The sequence below is a fragment of the Falco rusticolus genome, chromosome 7 (genome assembly GCF_015220075.1).
Source record: "Falco rusticolus isolate bFalRus1 chromosome 7, bFalRus1.pri, whole genome shotgun sequence".
Taxonomy (NCBI): Eukaryota; Metazoa; Chordata; class Aves; order Falconiformes; family Falconidae; genus Falco; species Falco rusticolus.
In genome coordinates this window covers 40,273,311-40,298,588 of record NC_051193.1, presented here as the reverse complement: position 1 = coordinate 40,298,588, position 25,278 = coordinate 40,273,311, and the positions used below count along the sequence as shown (strand labels likewise).

General features: G+C 34.8%; 1 protein-coding gene across 1 annotated transcript in view; it reads right to left on the bottom strand.

Moving 5' to 3' along the window:
- The window catches only part of ATG2B (autophagy related 2B), a 48,167-nt gene that overhangs the window by 7,619 nt on the left and 15,270 nt on the right, over nt 1-25,278 (bottom strand). Inside the window, exons 12-37 of the mRNA XM_037395966.1 lie at nt 24,652-24,802; nt 24,061-24,153; nt 23,705-23,893; nt 22,133-22,406; nt 21,432-21,534; nt 20,203-20,395; nt 19,907-20,049; nt 18,595-18,752; nt 18,178-18,350; nt 17,731-17,881; nt 16,668-16,867; nt 15,693-15,773; nt 13,880-13,986; nt 13,514-13,617; nt 12,654-12,713; nt 11,597-11,673; nt 11,187-11,357; nt 10,571-10,712; nt 9,395-9,597; nt 8,192-8,418; nt 7,376-7,484; nt 5,416-5,601; nt 4,727-4,828; nt 2,959-3,037; nt 1,876-2,080; nt 838-907 (exon numbers count right to left, since the gene is read on the bottom strand). Of these exons, the coding sequence (XP_037251863.1) occupies nt 838-907; nt 1,876-2,080; nt 2,959-3,037; nt 4,727-4,828; nt 5,416-5,601; nt 7,376-7,484; nt 8,192-8,418; nt 9,395-9,597; nt 10,571-10,712; nt 11,187-11,357; nt 11,597-11,673; nt 12,654-12,713; nt 13,514-13,617; nt 13,880-13,986; nt 15,693-15,773; nt 16,668-16,867; nt 17,731-17,881; nt 18,178-18,350; nt 18,595-18,752; nt 19,907-20,049; nt 20,203-20,395; nt 21,432-21,534; nt 22,133-22,406; nt 23,705-23,893; nt 24,061-24,153; nt 24,652-24,802 (3,751 nt within the window). The remainder of the gene's footprint in view (nt 1-837; nt 908-1,875; nt 2,081-2,958; nt 3,038-4,726; nt 4,829-5,415; nt 5,602-7,375; nt 7,485-8,191; nt 8,419-9,394; nt 9,598-10,570; nt 10,713-11,186; nt 11,358-11,596; nt 11,674-12,653; nt 12,714-13,513; nt 13,618-13,879; nt 13,987-15,692; nt 15,774-16,667; nt 16,868-17,730; nt 17,882-18,177; nt 18,351-18,594; nt 18,753-19,906; nt 20,050-20,202; nt 20,396-21,431; nt 21,535-22,132; nt 22,407-23,704; nt 23,894-24,060; nt 24,154-24,651; nt 24,803-25,278) is intronic.

The window sequence follows — 25,278 nt, the reverse complement described above, 5'->3', positions numbered from 1 at the left end:
ATGAGTTGTCACATGAAAACTTGCAAAAGATGAATCTGGCTTAACTGCCTACTCTAAGAAAAACACGTGGATACAAAAGGGCTTCTTCAGAAGTATTAATACATTAAAAAAATTATGTAAACATAGGTTTGGCATTAGGCATGTTCCAGGCATTCTAAAGCTGCTATTTCATGTCTGCATTTCTTTGGCAGCAGTGCAAATTCAAGAAGTTGCTGCTTCTACTTGTTTGTGTTTTCTTACTGACTTGCCATGACAAGAGTAGAAACCAGATTTTTTGAGGTCTGCTCTGTAAACTCAGTATGATAACCAATACATATTTTTAGAAGAACTATGAACTTTTTTTTTTTTTAATCTGTATTAGATTCTGCCATTGCTACTGACACCCATACCTTATTATTAGACTGCAAGGGAAGTACACAAGGAGAAAAATGACAATACTTTATTCTGGCATTAATGAGGAAGAAAATAAAATGCACAAGTCCGGCATCAGATAGTGGTATCATCCTTTGAGGGGCATCACAACTGTATACAAAGATCTCCAGCCACTCAGCTGATTAATGGGACTTTCAAGTCTCATTCCGAGTTAATCATACCCAGAGGATCCAGCCTCTAGTTTTCAAATTAAGAGTGAAACACTGTGAAGCTTCACTGAAACTAAGGAGAAGAAAAAAAAGAAAAAAAAATTCTACAGTTCTCAAGATCACATCAATAACGAGCAGGGAGCATAAAAATATACCCTGACTCATGGTGGGGCAGGGGGGGGTGGGGAGGAACAACACAATGGACAGACAACACCCTCGATTTTTTTGTTCTGTATCATCAACATTATACACAAACCTGATCCATTGATACATGTTTGCCATGGTAATCAAGCCGTATTGGAACTTCTGATGTAAAACGAAATTCTCTGGGATACATAAAGGAAATTTTATAGTGAGAAATATGAAAAAGGAAAGAAAATTATCTTTCAAAAAAAAACCCCCATGGTTTCCTATCCTCCTGGAATAGGATGCCATACCCTTTTCTATAAACCATAAATCCTCCAGTTACTGTGTTAGTACTTCAAAGTGTACAAAATACAGTGACAAATTTGGCTTTTCTTGGTTTATTAAGATCTAGTTGAGGTTAGCATTTATAGTAAATTTAACAGCCCTGCAAAAGTGCTACTAATCCTGCAGATGACATCTTCCCTCAGTTTTCACAGCATGAATTTCAGTTATTAAAAAAGAAGGGTATGGCTAATGATGGTTCTGTGCACACAATTTAGCCCTGCAGCTGGAACTTATTAAAAAATTCTGTTAGTGATGTATGTGATGAAATAGAACCACAGTCCTTCTCTCATAATTGGGCGCTGTGCTGCTTCCTAAAGCACAAATCTGTTAGAGGCACTTATGATCTGAATACACAAGACAAAACTTCTACATAACAATTTTTATAATCACTTCCCAATCAAGACTACATTAAGAGTTTCTCTTGTGATATTTTAATCTCATACCTCTCCCATGATACCCTTTTCCTTTATATACTCTCACCTCTGGTTATATTAGATCTAATTTACATTGTTAGACATAACAGTACAAACACTGGTGTTTTTATTCATTTGTAAAACATCTAATTACTGGTTCTGTAGAAGGCAGAGCTTTGATTTTTTTTCTTGTGCACAGCAGTGTGTAAAAGTTAATAAAGAAAATCCTGTTACCCTCCAGTGACAGAAAAAAAATCTCATTACCACAATCAGTCAAAAGACAAAAAAAAACCCCCAAACACCAAAAAAATGCACCTTGTCATAAGGTCAGAATGCTTTATCATTACACTTCCTTAAAACATTGAGCAGAACAGCTCTGTGTCACTGGAAATTCTGTAACAGAAGTTTACCTGAAAAATACTGGCTGATCACTGTACGATGTCACTTCTTGTGAGAAATGATGATCATCTCCATTAACCACGTCCATAGAATCAATGCTACCATTTTCATTTGCTTGTTTGTGTGATGAGAAAGAAATGACTGGACTTGGGTCCTTAAGGCTGCTGACATGCCTGGGCAAACTACACGTAACTTCAGCACCAGGAGACTTTTTAACTAAGATAAGAAGTCATACACAGTAAACTGACTCATATTTTCCACAGTGATTACAAAAAGATTGCATTTATACAATTATTGTGTCCTTAGTAAGCAATAATTCTTATTAATAGGAATTACTAGCCAGACAATATTTAGATTCTCTTCTCTTAGTAAGATCGTATCGTAGTTATCAATAGAAATTATTACAAGAAGCCTAAGTTGAGGTTTATGAATAAGCATAAATAATTCATCTAGTTTTACAGGCAGTATTGCAAAGTATTTCATTATCTATGCATTTCAGTGAGACATCTCAACAGAAATAGGGAAAGTGTAACTGCTAACAAACTCACAAATATAGTTAATAGAGGAAATTGCTTTTCAACATATACTGATTTTTTACATCAGATGGTGTAGTTGAAGTGCTGCTTTAACTGTACACATACATTGTACTGCTTATTTACAATCCTGAACTCTGTTCCTTTCTTTAGGGCTTACACAACTTCAAGCTATTAGACAGACATACTCCTTTATGCAGGTATAAAATAGAGGTAAATATTCTAGAGGTATTAAATAATTTGTTTTACCAGTAATAATTCCTAATATTATATACACAGTCCTCAATTTTTTCAGACGTTATAATTAAATATGATCTGATTTTGATGAAACCTTTCATACAGTGGAGATCCCAGGTGTTGAAGCTCTTTGATGGTATTTACAAAATACAATAACAAAATACCTAAAGTTTCCGTGTTCTAACAAATTAGTTACTGATGCTGCGGTTTGGTCACTAACATAAGTTTTTACACACACAGAATTCACATGTGAATTTATAGACACATACACACATTAAAGGAGAAAGAAGCAGCACTTTCATGTAAGATTTTTGAACAGTGTACCTTCAGGATCTGGAGTAACTAAGAGTTCTACTTCTGTAGAAAGGCTAGTGAAAAAATCCTTCAGGAAAAACAAGGCATCCTAATGTCAAAAATAAAATACAGCCAGGTTAAAAAAACAAAAAACAACAACAAAACCCCCACAAAACAAAACCAATTCTCAAAAAAATATTATCTACAATGCCAGCTCTTTATTTCTATACAGATAGGAATCAAAACACACTACTTCTTTTCAGCCTCTAACATGTGCAGAAGCCACACAGAATTCTAGGACAGAAACCAGGAAGATCCCCTTGGTTACTGCCCCCTGCTACATACAATATGATTTCATAATCTATCTAGCTCTGTCTTAAAATTCCAGGGTTGTTTTCATCATCTCTGCTCTCATTTTGGAGACTGTTCCAGAACTCAAGTGTTTTAATGGCTATACATTTTTCTCTGATTTCTAATAAAAAGCTATTCAAGTATAGTTTATATTAGTCTGCCAATGTCAGACAAATTATTCCACATCAGATCTCACCACTGCTTCATTATAAGTCATTAATCTCTCTGCTGCTAATGTCTTGTTAACATCTGAAAAGTTATTACATCCCATTTTCTTCTTTTGACAGATGCATCACACTGGTGTCTTGTTCATCCTTATCATTAATGACATCTGGACTATTTTTTTTTTCCTTTTTTTTTCCAACTGATAAGCAGACAACTTTAGTAGTAATAACAAGAAATTCTAACGTTACTGCATGCAGCCCTGTGCTTCCAAGAAAGCTGTAGTTAACCGTGCAGAAGATGTAAAGGTGAATTTTGTTTATGATACAAAAGAGAAAAGATTTAGGAAAGTAATCAAAAAGGAATGCATTTCCTCACTAGATGGCAGTATTTCTATGCTTTTTTCCTATATGAAATTATTACAACCTTCCTGTATGAAATTATTACAACCTATACAGTGTTCAATTTTTCTAACAGTAAAATGAAAACCTGGTCTCTAACGTGTACTGAGGGAACCAGAAGGTAGGTATGGAACTCCTCATTATGCTCTTGGGGGGAAAAAAAACCCACCATAACCAAAATCCACATCTCTCCGCAGATGACAAATTAAGCAAGAAATGCCTCAACAAAGAATAACTGCACTTTAAATTGGAATGCACAAACACGTGTAGCTTCCTTACTGGTGCAGAAAAAACACCCAACTTTTTCTTGAGTATATGAAAAATACTTCGCACAAAGGCTCGCTAAAGAAAGTAAAACAATTTCTCCCACTTCTGTTCTTCATGCCACTGCAGTTGATAGCAAGACCAAAGCCTTCAGAGTCTAGAGGTAGTCCCAAAGCATCAAGTGCCCTTGACTAAAATGCTGTGTACAGCTTCTAGATTAATGATTAACCTTTTTCAATTAAAAACACCAAAGTCACTTCATGAACAAAGCAAGATCATTCAAGAATATGCTTTTTACAAGCCATAATTCCAAAACATTTGAGATGATCAAAAATCTCAGGAGGTAAGCTGTTACTGAGTAAACAGCCAGGTCTGCAGATATTCTTAGTTTTTAGACTAAAAAAAGGCTAGTCTCTGTAAAGCTGGAGCAGAAGGCAATTTCTAACGTGCATATAAACAGAGTGGCACAGATCCAAAAGGTATGTGTGATTTTTCATAAATAAAAAAAGGTTTCAAACCAAGAAAACATCCCCATAAAATGTCTATAAGTATCTGGTAAAAAAGCCCAGTAGCATTAAATAAACCTAAAATTATTTTGTTTTCGCATTGGCACAACCAACCTGGTCAATATTGAGGCGAAGTGGCATTAGTGAAACACGTAAACAACATTCCTGCGGGGATCTGCCAGACTCTGGGCGGACATGTAATGCTTTAACTGTTAACTGAAAAAAAGCAGGATAAATAGAAGTAATAACATTCACAATTATTGCATCTCAGAACACGAGTTAGCAAAAACCTTTACTGCAAAACCTCTGTACTAATCTGACAATACTAGCTTTATAATTGGTAAGTAGAAAGAAAAAAAAAAGCCTACTACGGATATTATAAAAAAGGAAAGTAAAATAGGAAACCCCCAAATTCGTAAATCCTTTATACAACCAGTAAAACTACAGTATATCATAAAACTACAAGTCTGCATGTGTAGTGAGAAGTGTAATCATACTCACACAAGCAGATGGTTGTTCAAAACAAAATGCAAAAGCTACCAAAGCAGTCCTGCACATCTACTTTTTTTAAAACGGCAGAATCTCAAAACCATTAATACCTGCCATACTAATATTCAAACTGATTTTTTAATTAGTTTTCATATCCACAAGGAGCAAAGCAAGTAGCTACAAACAAGTTATATTACTTCAGTGTTCCATGACCTCATATTCCTCCTTGTGCAAGATTAAAAAATGTATACAATCCCCACAATGACAGTTCAACCACTATAATTATAATGAATTAACATATTTCATAATGATACCATGTTTGAATGTGCTTTTCTGGGCATCTCCTTACTGCAGTAGAGATAGAGAAATTTATTCATCTGTGATGTAGCTAAACGATCTCTGATCTCCAGGTCTTGAACAACAAAAACCTGTCGCGACACTGGCTGCTCCAACAGACTAGATTCACCTCCTGAAGGGTATACCTCATGCTGGAATTTCACCTTGTAAACAGGGAAGAAAACCAGCATAATCAGCTTCAATGAAAAACAGTCTTTAACAATTGAATACTTTAATAAAACCAACCAACCAAAACAAAAAAAACACACCACCATACAAGAACTTTAAAACCTATCTACTACCTTAAAGGAATAATATTAGGATTTCAGAAAACTATTCAGATTTTTGCATATCTACCAGCAGAAATCTTCCAATTCCTAATTGTGTACATGTTCATATTTTAGGACACCAAATTTAAGCCAAAACAGAGCCAGTGTGAAACCAAACAAGGTTTGCTTTTCATTTTAATATCAGCTCTGCTTTTTCCTCTCAATCCTGACATCTCTCTTACATCATGTTGAAGACTGTACTAGGCAATCTTGCAGTTCTTGAATCCTGCACTTTTTATGCTTAGTAAAGTAAGGTTTCTTCCCTACTGACAGGCTTCTCAAGTAGCTTCTTCCAATCTCAGATTCTTTTTTCTTTACTCACTTCAGTCCATATAAATTCTGATCCATTACCTTCCTCAAATTCTAAAGTATTCTGAATTCTCTCCTTTTCCTCATCTCTTGATGGAGTCCTCATTTTCAAAGACTGTGGTTACCTACAAGTCATTCCCTGCCTCGATAACCCCCATAGCATCCGTGCCCGCAACGTAACGCGGCAGAGCACGCACGGCAAGGAGAGCAGTGCCCTCTACTGGCCAGATACTGAGAAACACTAAGTGCCCTGTACTCAAGGTACATGTGGTAACGAACATCTGAAGTGTTGAAAAGAAAAATGGGTGTTTATCATAAACACTGCTCAGAAAATTCACGTTTCCGACATCTTCTCCTTAATTTCTTGTTTAAATATTATTATTAGTCATTCAACCAAGTTACGGGTACAAGTAGGGAAAGACAGGCTTTATGCCTCAGCACTAACACCAACTCTAAATACCTGCAAATTGAGAGAAATCATTATTACACTTCTATAAAGACGTTTTCTACGTGGACTATTAAACGCTTCCTTTTTTCCTCTTTTTTATTGCAATGTTATTGTTTTTCCAGGAAAGGCTAAAATAAGTATCAAACATTTCTGGCAAGCTTGACAGAGCTTCTGAGCTTTAGAAACTATGTGGACTATAAAAGGCATTTGATTTTATGTAGTGCCTTTCATGTTTATGGAAAGGTTTGAAAAAACCTTAAAAGGTTTTGTTATCCATTTAACATGAAATCTGGTTAATTCCTTGCCAACATTCTTCACAGGGCCAGAATCAACCACCTAGTTTCTGTGTACACAGGCTCAAAAACCCAAAACATACTTATGCCTAGAAAGTGCTAAATACGTTGAGAGAAATACATGATATTATATCAGGATGTTATTTAATATCCAGTTATCATCAAGTGATACACTGAGCGTCTCAACTCATCTACATCCCTATTTTGCTAGAAAATTTAATTTCCTAATAGGTGTATCAATTAAGAGAACTGAAAACAGAAAAAAGTAACAGCAGTTGCAAAACATAGTTATAATAAACAAAAACTTAAGGAATATCATAATACACTTTATCTTTAGAAACATCTTTATTCAGCAAGTAAACAATACTATGCTAGAAGAACAAACATATTTTTTGTCAAACAAATTCTAAACTCGTCACCTTCAAAGTGACTGCTTAGATGTAGATACTAATGGAAGAAAACCTGCTGAATTCTAATGGAAAGCTGTTATCAAATACATGCAACATGCAAAGATAGTCACACACAGATAGTCATGGCTGAAGATGTTTCTGTCATTCACCTTGCTTAACTGTATTTCCATCAGAAAGTCTGGGTTTCTTCCTCTTCCCCCACATGCTGTACTCCGTCCATGCCTCGTTGGTGTATGAGAAGGCGAACTATGGGGACTTCTGGAGAAATAAGAAAAATATACTCTCACAGACTAAACTTAAAGCTATCTCATTGTTAATCTAACACTAAAAGCATATATGTTTCACCATATATAAATTATTAGCATTTTAATGTTTACAAAAGAAAAACATACTAGAAAATACAAAAAAAAAAATATACTGGAAGCTGTATTACTGTTAACCAAGTATTTTCTTTTTGTTGTTCAAGGAATGCATACTTAGGCAAAATGCTAGGTGTATGCTTCCCACCAAATTATCGTTCATAAAACATTTCCTTAATTTTGACTCTTTATCTTATATGACATCCTAAAAACCAGACTCCAGCTACCATAAGACAGTCTCTTATACTCCTTTAGCCTTAATCTCTTCAGGAACATTTAACTTATAATACAACCCTTAAAACCAAGCCCATCCCGCCATCCCCAAAAAAACCACCAGAACCAAACACAGCTTGTCTAAATTAAAACACAGGAAAAAACACAATCTGGTGTGCAGAGCTAAACTGAGTAAGAAGGTTCCACACGATCTTTAAAAGTTCCTTCCAACCCGTAACATTCTATGATATATTTCCTGTAACACAGAGCGAAGAAGCAAGTGACAGAGACTTGAGATTGCATAGCAAGATTACTTAATTTTCCTTTGATTTGAGGTTATTTTTAAATGTTCTAATCTACACAGTTACATACAACACTTACACAAACACTTACACAAAACTTTTTGCTGGAGATGGTGGTGGTGCAGTCCCAAAATCCCTTCCACCATAAAGGTGCCAAATAAGAGAAATTTCCTTTACAACGTAGCGTACCAGTGGAACAGGAAAATGAAGGGGAGCTTTGCTTGTATCTGTTTTTTTTATAGGTTGGCTGAAATGATTTTCTTTTATGATAATTGCATCATCAACCATTTTTTTTATTACTGGCTCTTCTTCTTTTTCCTAATTAAAAAAAAAAATATATCCCATTGAGAGGGTGAAATCTGCTTTCTTTCTTTATGGACATTTTTGTTTAATTCTTTCTTATGGAAGGAAAAGAAACTATAAAAAAAGCTTATACAACAAAGGCTTGGTTTAGGAATGATTCTTAATCAAGTAACTTAAAGGCACAAGCATGTAAGAATACACTAGAAGCTGAGAAGTACTTAAAAAAAAAAACACGAACAAAACAAACCTCAAACCGTAAACAAAATAAAGAAGTGAAAACAAACAAAAAGCATTGGAAAAGCCTAAGCTACCATATTAGCCCTTTTGGAAACAAACAAGCTCAAAGATAACTGGAAAAATACAGCTTCTAATCAGGGATTCAGAACTAGTTCTGTTGATTAAGTAGAATACAACCAGAGATACTATGAAAAATATGAACACAAGCTGTCTTCAGCAAGTTCAGCAGTTTCCCAAATCTTTTAATGCAGTAGACAGACAATGATGTAAAGGCACACACACGAGCTTTTTTTTTTTTTGAGGTTTTGCAAGGAATATAGGCCTATAAAAGCATTGAAAGCTTAGACTATGAGAGAAATTAATAAATAATTAGAAGATGTGCAAAGCTGCTATTTTGCTAAATACTGTATTTTCCTTAAAAATTTTTTTTGACTATGCCATTAATGTAAGTCAAAATGGCAATGATAAAACATGACTAAAATGTAGAGAAACTACCAATACAGTTTACTGTAATATTCAGATCCAAAAACATACTGCTGAGATATAGAAAAATCATACATATTTGAAAATATTTGCAATCCTTCCTAACAGTAACTACACGTGCAGTTCAACAGAAAGATTATTTTCCTATTGCTCTGCTCACTGATAAAAATACCACAAAAGCATATGAAGTGTAATTTGTCCAGATTCTACATAGGCTTTCCTCTAATTCAGTTTATATATGGATTTTTTAGTAACACTGAAATCTTCTTACAGCAACAGCAACTTTGGGTGCAAAAAGAATGCAGAAGTCATCACTTTCTGCAGGAACATCTCCCATGGCCTCATTTATCAGGTGATGAGTGAATGAAGCATAAGTGGGACTTGGATCTTGTGAGACGTTTCCACTTTCGTCTGGAAACAGGAAGAGATCTGAGCAAGATGGCTCCTGAGTTTGAGATCTGTCATCCAGAACTCCTGGGAGTTGAAGGAGGGTGGAGAAAAAACACATTTCAGTGGAACAATCTTTACAAAATATGACAATATGAACAAAATGGCCTAACGGTTAACTAAAATTTGTTACTTCAATTACATCAAGGGAATTTGTTTACTACATCTTGAATCAATTCCTCCCACAAATAAATTTTTGAAAAATTTTAACTTGTCTACCGTAAACTGCAAGTGATTACAACAATCACAACTAGTTACTAGTAGACATGAACTGACACAATACAGAAAAGCTATTTGTAAAAAGCCCATGGATTAAAATAAAAAAAAAAAAAAGAAGAAACACTCACCTTTTTGTGTCCAAGTTTCTTATTCTGGTAGTAAGACCACAGAATCAATAGCTTTCAGTACTACACTGACTGCTCACCTTCCAACATCAAAAAGAGGGCCAGATATCATGGAAATAGTGAAATGCTCTACTTGCAGTAAAAAATCCTTAGCCAATTTAAAACCGGGATTTAACTCTAGCCATGATGCAGAAGCCATAGTCCTGTGATAAAAATCAGTTATCTTGCTCTATCTGCTAACTGAAAGATTTCCTCACAGCTGAAGTTCTTTCTGTGACTCAGAACTCTACCATCCTTCTGGACTGCTTTCATACATGGAACAGAGGTGTCCGATTCCTCCATACTGCAGCATGCCATACAAAACTTACACCCATGCTAACTTACACTCCTTGAGAATCTGGGGTTTTGATTAAGTCCCACAAAGATTCCTTCCTTGCCGTTTTCAGTATCTCAGTAATATGTATTTGGCTCAAATGTTAAATTACTTTTACATTACTGTTAATACAAGCAAAATTTGTTTGATACTTTGAAGACTTCAGACAAAGGTACACGCCCGTTCTTGTTGCATCATCTCTACATACACAAAACTTCCAATCCCATTTTCGCTCCAAAAAAGTTGTCCTTTTTGTGTACTTATGCCTCCAGAGGATTCTTACCATTAGACTCTGGCTTCATGGCAGCAGCAGTCTGTTGAGTCTCAATTTCCTCCATTGCATCACTCATCAAATCCCGTAAAATCTGTTGCTCTGATTCTGCAAGGCCTGGTCCGTGGGAAGATGGCTGGCTAAATGTCTCTACCTGTAGGAGAGGAACACACTTACATCGTAGGCAATTGCAATATTGTGCTGAGTAACATTTTGCTAGAACGGCTTGATATGCAGCTCAAATTTTAAGAAGTAACACCTTAACTTTATAAATAACCAAGTGAGCTGGAAGTCCAAGCTCGATGATTCATAAGGTAGGTTAGAACATTATGGTTCAGGGTATTTGGATCCTCAGAGTACCTGGGACAGCTCGTGTATGTCCTGGAATTTCCTTCTTTAGACAAGAATAAAATACAATAGGTAAGCAGCACAAAATATTTTAGAATATTAAGAAGTGACAAAAGCAGAAAAAAAGGCACTGTTTTACTCTTAAAATATATTTAAGTTTAAAGCAATCTATTAATTTCTTTGCAGGAAATCTCACATTCTTTGGAAATAGAATGGGGATACCAAAATTAAAACATACTGCCAGGAAGCATAAAGTATATATTATGTTACCATTTTATACCTTCATTTTTGGCTTGCTAACTCCACGTTTAATCTCTGTTTTAACAGGTGGATGCAAATCACCATAGCTTGCAATATATTGTATGAGATTCATTAGTGCAGCACATGAATCGGAGCAAGTACGAATATGGATTACATCACTGGAACAGTGCAGTTCAAAGCGTGGTTTAGTCTAGATAGCAACAATAGAAAGGTAAGAATACACTTCAAATTAGCCCAAGGTGCATAAAAATAGCATCTATACACAGTTGCTTTTAAATTAATTTACTAATTTAATTAACAGGTCAAAAAGGACGTTAAAAATAGTACACAAATTGAAAAAACTTCCTTGATTCTCAAGTATAATAAAGTACTTTTCCAATCACAATCTGTCATGGACATTTTATATTTTATTTGTGATTAAATACTTACTCTTTCCTCATCAGAATCAGATTTTACTGCTGTAATGGTTAGTTCCAGCAGACCCATATCCATAACACGAACATAATCTGAATGACAATTAATTAAAAAAGAGAGAGAGTAAGAGAGAGAGATAAGATTTCATAACAAACATCATCCTTACTATGCATTTTTGGTTATTACACCATTAGAAATAGCATAAGCAGGGATCTTTTTTATTAAAACGTTTATATCTTGTTTCTCCTTCTTTTATGAGGATTACTCTCAGAGTTCAATTTTCAGCCACTCAAATCAAGAACTCAAATCTTTTCAATCCAATATATCACTCCCACTACCACCATCTGTGTGCAGTGTAATCTTTTAAGATATTTATCTTCATCCCATCTGGCTGAGTTAGAGAAACAGAGGCACAGAGAAGCTGGGTGACTAAGCATCCTAGCAGGTTTTTTAGTTGAAGTGAGAGAGGACATTTTCACATTGTACTAATCTTTCAGTACCATTAATAATTTATTTCTTATATATATGACACGGGTATATCTTTACTCTGCCCTTCAGTAGATATTCTCTTACCTAAACTAAACACACATATTTTTGGGCACTGGGTTTCAGTTTCTCCAGTTCATCTGTTAAATATTGATTCAAGTTCCTCAGTCCTTAAAGGTTGTTGTACTATATGAAAGGGAGAAAACCAGCGAATAACATTCTTTTCAGAACCTAGAACTCTGTGCTGTGTAATGTCTTTCAAGTTCAACTATACCTCTCTCATAAAATGAGATCTCTTTTCTATGAGGATTTATTTCTGTGCCAACTCCAAATTTATAAAAATACTCTTTTTTCAAATACCCATTATGGAAATCTAACACGAAAATTATGAACTTGCAAGTTACTGTTCTCTGACACACAAATCTAGAGCACTCAGATTTTCAGCAACACTGTATTACACATTCATATTCAACCTGCTGCTTTTTATCTCCTCAGACTCATCTTCAATAACCTTTATATATGCTGAATATGCCTGTAGTTTTGTTTCTTTACACTTGTAATTCACTCACTTCTGAAACATCCTTACCTCTATGAAGGTTCACCGTAACAGTGTTGCACTTGTCAGACAAATGCAAGGCAGCTTCATCTAAATTATCCTAAAGATGGGGAAAAAAAAGAAATGAAATAAACATACCAGAGAAGTGCTGTGCAATTCACCAGACAAAAGAAATTCCTACAGAAAAAAATATTTAAAACCATAAATATATCTAGCATATCTTAAATCCAAACACTTCATTCTTTCATCATCTCCAGATCCACTAGTAATTAACCACTGTAAAATATTTTCACCATCACCGATTATTTTATCTGCATTTTAATTTATATATTTGATTCTTCCAAGAATAAAAAGCAATGCTTTTGGCATACAGATTTATCACTTATTTCCTTTTTTGCCTTTTTTCTTTTTAATAATGTAATAAACAGTATTTGAAACAAACTTGTCTATAAGGTTTTATCAATAGAAACAAGTAACTTGGCAGATGTTTTGCATCAGAACAGGTGTAAGAGAATGAATATTCAACTACAATTGCAAGAAAAAAATCATTAAGAAGTTAAGAGAAGTTCAGTAATCACTAAATATTTCCTCAATATACCATCTCCAAATAACACAACTTTAAGAAATCTTAAGGTGCTGCTAATTAACAAAATAGACTCACTTCAGGACATCTTTCAACTGCATTAAAAATTGGAAAGTTTCTAGTTGTTAAAGAAAGCAAACCTAAAAAAATATATTTCACCTAATACAACAGAGGAATTACACATGAGCGAAGTATATTTCAAAAGATGTAAACCAGTGTGATAATTTACACAACATGAATGCTTTGTAGGTCAAAAAGTCAGACTGGCACTACAATTTTTACAGGAGCTTCCATGTTTCACAATTGCTTAAATTATACCTGAGAGTAGAAGAGGATTTATCTACCGCAACACTGCTGGAAATGCTGAAAGTTTCAACAGTAAGTAGCGATCTGACTGGCAAAAACAAGGGCCTAACAAGAAACAGAAGGAAAAAAAAAATTAATACTCTGTACCTATTTAGAAGTCTTATAGGTTACCTAAATAGGTCTCCCCAGGCCTAGGCAAGCGTTTAGCCTACTTCATATTGCTTACGGTTTTAGGGATTTCTGTTAAGTACTTTTTCCAAACAAACCTAAAGAAATAATTCTTAACAATACACAAACTCCAACATTCCTAGAGAATTAATACATAGCTGCAGTGCCACCAAGTGACATACACTTGCATTTTATTTACCTGTAATCAAGAGCACAACTCCACAGATGTACATGAAAAGTTGTAATTGTAGCTGGAGGATTATATCCCAGAACAGGCTCATCAGAAATATTCAGAAAATTTAAAATCTAAAAATCACAAACATATTATAATACTTTTAATATCTGTTAAATTAATAAACCATTATGTATTAGAAAGGAGAAAATCTGTAACAAGTATGACAATAAAATGTTTGATTAGTAGAAGGAAAAGAGTGAACAAATCTCAGATATTTAAAGGTACTTAACCAGTACCTGAATATGGAAAAGCATGGAACATAAACAGGGTAAAATATAAAGCACCCAAACTGCTGCCTTAAAAGGTACAGAAAAGATCAATCCACAGACACCTAAGTGGCTCTGTGCACAATGTCTCACAATCCATTTTTAAAGCATTGCCCAAATACAGTTTCATTCATCTTTCTTTGTAGTTGTTACTGTAGTGCTAGTTAGTATTTTCTTTGTTCTCTATCTGAAAAGTCAACTTTTCTTGCAATACTGTACATTGTTACAGGGATCTTCAAGTTATCTTTCTTCCTCTTGGGGCAAGGAAAGGGGGGGGAAATATGCTCAGAATCAGAAATACGTGCACATGCTCTGTATATGCTGCTTTCTCATGTATCACTGCATAAAATAAACTCCTATCCTCCTCTAAGATCCGTCATAGTTCTATAGTGTAACGGATTTGGGAGAAAAGTTCTTTTCAAATTATTCCAAGCCTGGAGCATATGAACACTGCTAGCCTCCTCTACCTACTTCTTTGGTTGTCTTTTTTTATTTCCCCCTTCCCCCTCCAAAAAAGATTCCTAAGTACATTACAGGCAATATTAATTGAGCAAAAATTCACAGAGCAAAAAAGCAATACGGTGTAAAGCAGACTACATGATCACATGTATCTACAGGAACACCGTGCTGAGAAGAAAGTAATGACAGCAGAGTCCAAAGCACCAAGTTCAGCTCCATGCTGCTATACAATAAAAACACACATAAAAATAAACAATAAATATTTAAATATATAAAAATAAATATAAAAATAAAATACAAAAGAAATAGAAATTAATTAAAAGAAAGTAAAAAAAATTTAAAACCCCATACATACTGGAGGATAAGCAGGATAAACTTCAATGTCAGGCTTTACTATCTGTAATCCAGTATGGTGTCAGTACATGCAACTATACTGCTACATAGCATGTCCTAGCTCATGCGTGTTTACACACAGCTTCTGGATCAAGGGTCTCTAGTCCTGTTTGCTAAGCTATACCTCTGCATGCATGCATATCAGTACAACCCTTCTAATTCAGAAGTTTGAATTCAAAGCATTTATGTAAACTGCTGCTCACTACTTCCCCAAAGTCTCCTTCTTCATTACTGCTATTGAATGTAAAACAGGAAACTGACAAGGGAGAGATGGGACTTGAGGAATGCAGTGAGCAGAAGGGAGAAATACATAAACGCTTTCAGTGCTGCAAGTAGGATGTTGGGGGGTTTTTTTTAGGTTTGTGGGGTTTTTTTTAAGTCAAGGATTATCCAATACTTGAATAGCATTGGACTGCTGAGATTTTCCCTCTGAACTATAGCAAACGAATACACAAGTAAGATTTAAGAGGAAGACTACAGTCTGTCCAAGGTCTCAAAGAGACACAATAAAGAATAACACTTTCAAGAGCAGAGTAAAATATTAAGACACAGCCGAATGCAAAGATTTTCCATTGAGGTTTAGTTTGATATTTAAAGCAGTTGTTAAAGCAATGAGACTCAAAGTGAAGGTGTAATCGAGAAAACTGTAGCAACCTGACCTGTTCATGCCAGCTTAAACCTGAAGGCAGTACTCTGTGTTGAAGGGTGGCTCCTCTTAGTCCAACAGCAACTAGAAATTCCTGCAAAAGAAAGCTGCACAAGTTAGTTTACATGAAATACATGTAACTATTTGGCAACTGGATTATTAAACACAGTCATCCTTCTGCTCCCAGAATCTCCAATTGTCTAGAAATGAAGAAAGGACTGGGCCAGGATTAAACATTCAAAAAACCTTGCTTCCTACTACAGAAACCCTAGATAATACAGTCTTAATACTTTTTGCAAAAGGATAGTATAGAAATTACAATTTTGTGGTGGTGATAGGAAGGCTACCTGTTCATATATTCTGATATTCACCAGAAACTGCCAGAAGCATCAACCACATGTAGTGCTTTCATACAATGTTCAAATTTGAGTCAATTGAGCCCCCATGACATTGCACTGGTCTGCAGAGTCCTTCTTCTCTAGATAATTCTACCAACCTGTTTGTAACAACTATGCCAGCTAAGAGGTCATCTTCTAGCCATGCTAGTAAACGCTACTGTCAAAGCCAAACATACCACTCATTTACCAGAGACACTCCAAAAAGGTAAGCCAAGTCTGCCTATTAGGCGACACTGTTAGTAAGCTGAGCAAAAAGCTTTTAACTCTTTATACTTGTTCTTGCTTGGTTTCACACCAGATTAAAACTCAACCAAAGAAAAAGAAGGAAAAGAGTCAACTGGCCAAGAAATACATTCGGTAAAGAAATACAGTGGGATCAGCAGAGGGGAGCATTACAAGAATTAGTATATTATGCTGATACTAAATTTTACAATCCACCCAAAAGATTCTAACAAAAAAATTATAAATTGAAGATGAACGACTCAAAGTTTTATGTTTTCTTCATCTATAACCCTTGTAACCCCACATCTAAATACTTCCATATAAACAAATAACTCAATTTATAAAAACACAAATATAAAACCGCAAACCTTTGTATTGCTCTCCATTTTATCAGATTGGATTTTGACTGCAACAGTCAGCATACTTGGACAATCCACTCCTACACCATCTGAAGTAGTCCTACTAAGACCATCTTCTTCAGAAAAACAAATAGTAGGTTCCAACCAATGGGGACGTATTGTGCTGGGCAGTCGTACTTCAGAGGAAGGGACAACCCCATCTACCATGCCTGCAAAGAGATTTTAGAATGAGTCACCTCATGCTTCAAAGCTGTTACTAGTGAAGAGTTAAGGAAAAACCTTTTTATGGTAATTAAAATAATTTAAAAGGCATTAACAAAGTTACTCATGCACACTGACAACCAAAAATTGTGAACGAGAGATTACAGGTGACCCAATATTTAAAGCCATGGTTCTAGCTAAAATCTTCAATGTGACTATAGGGTTTGATTGATTATTTGCCCAACAAAATGGCAAAGCTGAAATAAAGGACAGAAATCTATAGGTTATGTGGAAAGACAGGAATAGGTCTCTCCTTTTAATTTTATGAGATGGTGCCACGTTAACCCTTAAACACACTACAATTAAGCCTTGCACTGAAAATCCATTCACTTGACTACCACTGATTCTGAGACATTTGAGGGGAAAACCTTAAAAGGTTTTACTATATGGGGGTTACCACCCATACAAACTACCGTCACCTTAGAATTCTTCACCTGCTGACCCAGGAAAGATACAGCAGCCACTGGTAACCTGTACCTTTTTAAACTAAAAAAAAACAACAATGTGTAGGAAGTGTGCACTGCAGAATAAAAAACACACTGTACAGCTACTTTGCCAGAAGGCCGTAATATCTTTAAAGACCAGCACTTGCCAAGGAAAGTTTGAGCTGAATTGTAACTAAATACAGTCATTATGAAGTTGCATTACTGTAGTACTTAGGAGCATTAGCCACGGCCTAAATCTAATGTGCCAAGTGATACACTATCAGATGATGGGGGGGAGGCAGGAGGAGAACAGCATTTTCTCCTAAAAAGATTCAAGCTTCTCATTTCAAATTGAGTCCCAAAAGCTACCTCAATCCCACTCCTACCTTGATGATATAAATTGAGGCTGCTAGAATGGAGACAAACATAGTGTCTGTCCTCAAAGCCTTCATATTTAGTCACGCTGAAAAGTGAACCACTGTTGAACTCAAACCAGAACTCGCCATATTTTCCTTCCACTGTACTTCCATCATCCTGCTGAAGGGAGAACAGAAATGATAAAATGATTACTTGCCAAGTTTGCTGCAGTTAGTCTGAGCTAACATAACGCTTGCTACCAATACATATTTCCCTGCTTGCATTTAGTTATTCTCATGTAAAGCAAACAGAATCACTATAATACTATGCTGCATTATTGTCTAATTATAGTACAACAGCATGAAGATTACAGAATTACTGTTACAAACACTTGTTCCTTCCAAAACCAGTACACATCACATGAAGGCGACCTCACAGTCAAAACAACAGAACAACTTGCAGCCCCTGTGTCTCACCTTTACATCTGTGAATACTGACACTAATCCATGTGTCACGTTTAGCAGAACAGACAGAAAGCTTTGCGAGTTCTTATTCTGACAGTCAAGCTTCTTCCTTCTGCGTGAACGGTAGTTTGGATCAACAGTGGAATAATACTGTAGTGTTTCTTCCTCAGATCCACTCTCATCATCTAATAGAGAAAATGAAAAATAAATAACTCTCTGGCTAGTACACATATCAATAACTCATTGTTTTTCCATCAGTAATGTGATTCAATTTCACACTTATTTATTTAAACAGTAATCTATGCTTTTCTTCTTGGTTTAAGTAAATCCTTTCTTATAAATTTACAGATTCTCTCCACTACCAGCTTAATGACTTCAGCCAATTATGCTTTTGAATCACTATAGTTCTAGATGTTTTAAGTGTATTACCATAATGAACTGCAGATTTAAATTGACTAAAGCTGTCTTTACTGAAAGTGTTGATGAGCTGGCTGGCCACAGATAATCCAACACCGTAAGAAAGGTTTTCAAATGTTTCTACAGGAGATGGAGCAGTGGGTTCCCACAATAATAAATCATTGCTGATCCTAGGAAGAAATACTTTATCATTATACAAAACATATGACTATATTCCCCTTTAATATAAGGTCAGTCAAGCAATATTTTCTTTGCAGACTTCATATAACAAATTTCAGATTTCATAAACAAAGAAGAGGAAAAAGTTCAAGAACACAAGAAAGAATAACATATTCATGAGTAAAAGCAATGAGTAACAAAAAGTAACTTTCTTCTGTAATTACGGTATGTGCATATCAAAGTCTAACACTTGACAATGACACAAAAGCCTCTTCTTAGTAGGTGTATGTTAGCTCAGTAGGTTGGAAGCAGGGTGACAAAACCCTATTTTGATCACATCAATTTTCAACCACGTTGCAGGAAACATTAGTTCCTTTGATTTCAAGTGAGTCTGTCCGTCAGGGTAAAGACGCATGTGACATTTAGTACAGAAGTACACCAACAAAATATTCAATGAAAGGTACAGCTTTACCACTTTGCAAGTGAAAAAATGCTTTGGAAGTAAAGTAATGCCTATCAGAGGCTAAAACAGATCAGCATCTCTACGTAGGTATTATGCTAAACATTAGCTATTTTTTTAGTTGATTTAATCTAGTTGTATTTCTTGTTTTTCAGACAGAACACTAAGAAATAAATGCTAAAACATATATTTCTAACTTGGGTTCACTTTATTTTTCATAAGCCTTTGTAAGGCTTACAAGACTGGGTGGTTAGGGCTCCTTCCCCTGCTTGCCTTGTGGACTCTTAATTTTTAGATGGAGAACCACTGAATAAATAGGAAAGAATAAAATGGAATTCAATAGGGTTTGAACTACAATGATCTATTATAAAGGAGAATTTAGAAAGATTAGAGCAAAATGAAACATTGAGAATGAATCTGAACAAAGTATTCACTGAAAGCAAAAGACTATTTAACTTTGCCCTTTGTTCACAAAATCTGTCAAACAATTTTTAGCAGATGGCTGCTATAGCACTGATCAGATATACAACATAGTGACAGCTCTGGTGATAACTTGGAAGAATAATTATATAGCATTTTATGTTCTTAGAAAGCTATACAAATGAATTCCTGCTATAGCTGCTCATTCGATTGCTTTTATCAACAATGAATACAGAATTAAAAGTACAGGTCATGATAGCCAAGCAAAACAATTATCATACTTACCTATTGTAAAGTTTTTCATAAAAACTTTTGTTTGGTAATGTTAAGTGAATGTTTGGTAACATGAGTTCCAGTACATAATGAGAATTGCTAATTGTTTTATCCTGAAACTCAGTCATTTCAACTACATCTCCTGGCATCACCATCTGAAAGAAAAAAAAAAAAACAAAACACAAAACCCCACAGTAAACTCTCAAGTAAAAAACCAAAACTGCAAGTCAGAAGATGCATATAAAGTAGTAAGAATATACTAATTCTGTCTACCACAAGCACAAAGCAACAACAAAATTTTATAGTACCTCTTCATTTTCAAACATGACCCTACGAGAAGAAAAAGGAGAAGGCTCTGGTCTTCTAATATCACAGACATCCTTCAAAGAATGAGACCCTCCTTCTTCTTCCTCTTGAAAGTTATTATCACCTTCTTCCTCCTCAGCTGCTATCCTTTCCAGAATAGAGTGCACAGCCAGAGGGTTTATTCTCAATACAATCCTAACATTGGAAAAGTTATGCAGAATAAGCCATTAGAGATGCTTGGAATTTTCATATTGATGCACAGTCACATGTCCCCTAGCTCCACTACCTAGCCATTAAATACACACAGACTAACAGCTCAAAAACCAGGGATGCCTTCATTAAATAACATTTTATTAGACAAAGCAATACCATTATGAAAAACACCAAACTTAGAGGCACAAAGGGACATGGAAAAAGAACCATCAGGCAAATTCTCAACTTCATCAGGTGACCATTAGGTGACTTAAGAAAAAAACTAGTGCTCTCCCAAATTGTATCATTAGACCACCAACAGTTATTAAAAAACACTCTGCTACATAACAAAATGTATTACTTGTACACACTGCTATAGAAAAATTGATTTGTAGCATTATAAAACCTCACAGAAAAAATGTCCATACGAATGTGCCATCAGAAAGCCACAGATTTTGTGGCAAAAAACATGTGGCAAATCCTGCAGCAAATCTAAAATATCCTCTTCAAAACCGTTCAATATCTCTGAAGTATTTTAATGCCTTAGATATGATATAAGCTGCAATAATTCAGTAACAATACAATTATATTTACTATTGTCACTGCTTTATATGAGCTTATGTTAATATTTTGAGGCAAAATTTGATGGAGGTTTTTATTTTTTTGTTTGGTATTCTATCTTCAATGTAGAAGTAGGAGAAAAGGTAAATGGACAAAAAGAGGGGAAGTTACAAGTTTCTAATCATTCACCTAACTTTCACTGAAATTTACTCAAGCCTATGCAGAAACCATTATACATTAAAACAGTCTTGCATTATTATAAATAATACATATAATGCATTATATAAATAATCTAAATAAGAAGTCTGGGTGGGGGGGTTTTATAAATTCTTTGGCTCTTTTCAATAGCTACATGTTCTTTCTTTGCAAATTATTTTCAGGCATTTACTACACAAGCAGCCTGTCTAATTTTAGATTAGAAAGCAGCACTTCATAAAAATCCAAGCCACCCACATTAAAAAATAAAACATTATTTTACCGAGGCCAGTCAAAATTATCTGATGATGTTATATCTCCATCTATGCCACCAGACACTTGAAAAAATTTTATTGGCGCTTCTGCATTATCTTCTTCAAATGAACCTGAATAGAAAAATTAAAATTAATATAGGAATGACAACTCCTAACTTCAGTTTCCTACTCCTCAAGCTGGAGTCCAACAGATTAACTCATTGATGCTATTACTAAGGTATTTTGCAAATTTTTTTGTCTTTTCCTCCAAACATTTTTAGAAACTAAAACTATTTTACATTATATTCTAGCCAGCAGCAGTTAGAAAACCAGATGCTTCTAATGCATAGATAGCCGTATTTCATTTATAGCATCACTACATTATGTCACAGCCTTGAAAAGTACACAGAACAACGAATCAGCAAAGAAGGTTGCAAATATAAACCAGTCTCACAGATGCATTATTCTGAAACATATTAGAGGCATATAAGTATTAAACTTTTCTCAGTGACAGTTATTCAGGACATCATTCACCCCATTTCTAGACTATAGTTGAGATTCTTAATTTGCATAGCTGCAGTATCCCCCTACAAATCTACAAAACTTACCCTAACACCAAGATAAAAATCCCAGACAAAACCTAAATTGAAACAAAGTGGTATAACAATATAACAGAAAGTAACAGAAATACTGGCTCAGATCTCAAAAACAAGAATGTTAACATTCTTACCAGTTAGCTCTTTAAAAGTAAGCTCTAATTTAACTTGTTCTGGAGTTGACCCTCCTATAAACTCAGTTTTAAATTCCATATCTGTAAATTCAAGATGAAGAATCTCCTTCTGAAGTGATTTCTTAAACCATGGTCCTCTTTCCTGATCTGACCGTAGGTCAGGTATTGGGAAGCGAACAGAGAGATTTAATGCTGGGGCAGTGACTTGAACTGAAACTCTACAGTTTGCAGGAGTATGTGAATCATCCAGAAAAACTTCAGTAAATGCTTTATGCTAAAAAACAAAGTAAAGGAAATAAATTATCTAAATTAGAGAAAATAGCACTGAAAATTACTATGGTCATTTTGATGACGTAATACCTAAAAATGAAAAAGGTTAGTTTTTCATAGATTACACATATTAGGACCAATTATTATGCCTCTTAGGATATTATTCTATTATTGGTGGTGTTAAAATTCTACTTAGTTCGGTGTCAAGTATTTTGCAGATGTTTGCAAAAATGGCTAGGTTACAATTATTTTTTTTTAAATTAAGAGTGAGAGTACTGAACAATACTTAGCTGCAGTTAGGAAATATCATGTCTCCGATTTTATTTTTTTAATTTGTTTTTAAATGCTATTGTTGAGAAGCCAAGAACTACCATCATGCATATTTGGCCCTTTCAGTAAGTAATGGCTTCCAGTTCCCATCACTAATGTGTCATTCAAAACCTCCCTGAGCACAGCTTATTGCTGACCATCATTGAAAAGAACCACACTTTCAGAACATGACCACATTGATAGAAATTATTGATGTCTTACTAATTTTAAAAATGAGGATTCTCCATTTTTGAAGACTAATTTTTCAGTAAAGAATCAATGCAGCAATATAATTACATGAAGGTATTCGTTGCTGTGTAGAAAATCAGTTAATTGCATTAATCCTTCCTCATGTTATTTCAAGAAAAGCCTTCAATTTTAATGTTATTGTGCTAAAGGTACCAACACTGAAATCCTACTGACAACCTGAACCAAGACAAACAAGCTCCAATTTCTGTTGGAAATTGTCCTCAGTCACTAGAATGTAATGCATATGATCCCCATCCTTTCTATTACCTACCCCAAAAACAGCTAAGGCACAGCACAGGCAACTAGACTGACTGTGACACCTAAAGATTTCAATACAGAAGTAGAATTGTCAGCAACAGTTTAATCAACTGCTGGAGAACATGGTCGGACAGATTAGGGATTAGAAATCAGTCAAAATTCCTCTTTTTTGCCCAGTTCTGCTTGCTTCAAGCTGGGATCTGACAGTTTGTGAAGCAGCTACCATTGCCTTTAGGTTTGTTATCAAGCGTGCAACCACTGAACCTAAAGTGAGTACCTATGTCAAATGGCTACTGTTTTGTACTCAAAGTAAAAAAAAAAACCAAACCAAAACCACATAAACACACACCAAAACAAAAAAAAACAAAAGCAAAAAAACAAACCACCACAAATCAATCAGAATTAGCTATCTTAGGCTTAGTGCCGTCCTGCCTTCTCCCTGCAAAAAATCAGCAAGTTTATTAATCAATTTCACTTTTAACTTACCAGACTTATGTGCTTGTTGTAAGAAGCATACATGTGAGACGCCATCATCTCCACTGTAGTTAGTTTTTGTGGCTGAAGTAAGGAATTTAATCTGTCTACAATACTAATATCCAGCTCACAAAACACTGGACTTAACTTTATTTGTAACTCTGCCTTCTGTGGAACCGAACTGAGTCTCCCTTGACTAGCCTGAAAACAAAGAGAAAAAGCACTAAAATCCTTAACAATATAGTGAATCAAATTACAGCAACAAACTCATGGACCCTCTGTTTTACAAGATACCTTTCTGTTAAAATGAACAAAATTAGACAAAGGCTATTATATAGAAACTTGGGGGTTTTAATCTCCCACCTTACCTGAGGTCCTCTATTATCTGAATGCTTATAATGAAGCTGAAGGCATGGCATAGCATGAGAATCACTTCCTTCTTCAGAATGAAATGTCAGCAGCTTTAGAATAAAACAAGAATTAAAAATAATTAATAGATAAGGAGGAAAGAGTTGCCATAGGAAAACACGTTTATGACATTTCACCTACAACAAAGCGTAGGTGACCCTACATTTAAGTCAGCAAACAGAGCCTCAACTCAAATGCTTACTCAGTCCATTTATTCAACCACTTTATCGGATGTCTGATCCTTAAAAGAGCTGAAAAAATAATCATCACCCAGAGAAACCTTCTCATTGTTCAACTACAGCAGTTTTTGGAAAACATTTACTCTAATTCCCATATTGTGCTAAGCATATTTAAATATTTAACTCTATTCCTGCCAGGTATGACAGCAGTCTGGTTCCTTGTTTGAGCTTACAATTAAAATAGAAGTTGCATCTTAAAACCATAACATGTTAAAAAAATAATAAAAAAATTACAAGCATTTTAAAATCTAGCATTCTCAGTTATACAATTAACATTTATTTTCTATGGAACTACCTGTATTTTTTACATACCTCTGTATAATGAGGTTGAATGGAATGAGAGTCAGTAGAAAAAAGGCATTCAAGGAACTCCATATCCCCAATACATAAATCAGTACTAAAACTTCGAGAGGCAGTCCTTTGCCTTTGTTCATAGGACACTTTGATGCCAGTACCTATAAATCTGAATTATGAAAATTATTAATTATAATGAGTAACACAGAACAATAAAAATTACAGAAAGTCAAGACTTGATTTAAAAAAGGATCACTACAGTCCTTTTAAAAAAAATTATTAAAACTGCCATAATTTCATCGAAAATAAGAAAAAAATCTAATGTATTATAGCTTTAGCAACAAAGACAATGAAACTCTTTTACATTAAACATTCAACAATGGTCAGTGTAGAGAAATTTGTAAAGCACACTTCTGACATCTAACCCAAGATGCAATTCACAAAGCTGGGAATTAACATCCTTATATAAACAATGAAATAGTCAAATGCCTCAAAAAGTCTAAGTTACATGCATAAGGTAAAAAAAGATATATACACCCCTAAATATTTTACTTCATACACTATACTGGGACATTAAAAACTTCCAAAAAACCCAATTGTTGACTAACTTTACAATTTTGCTCATGCTAACTTTTTATCCCTGTT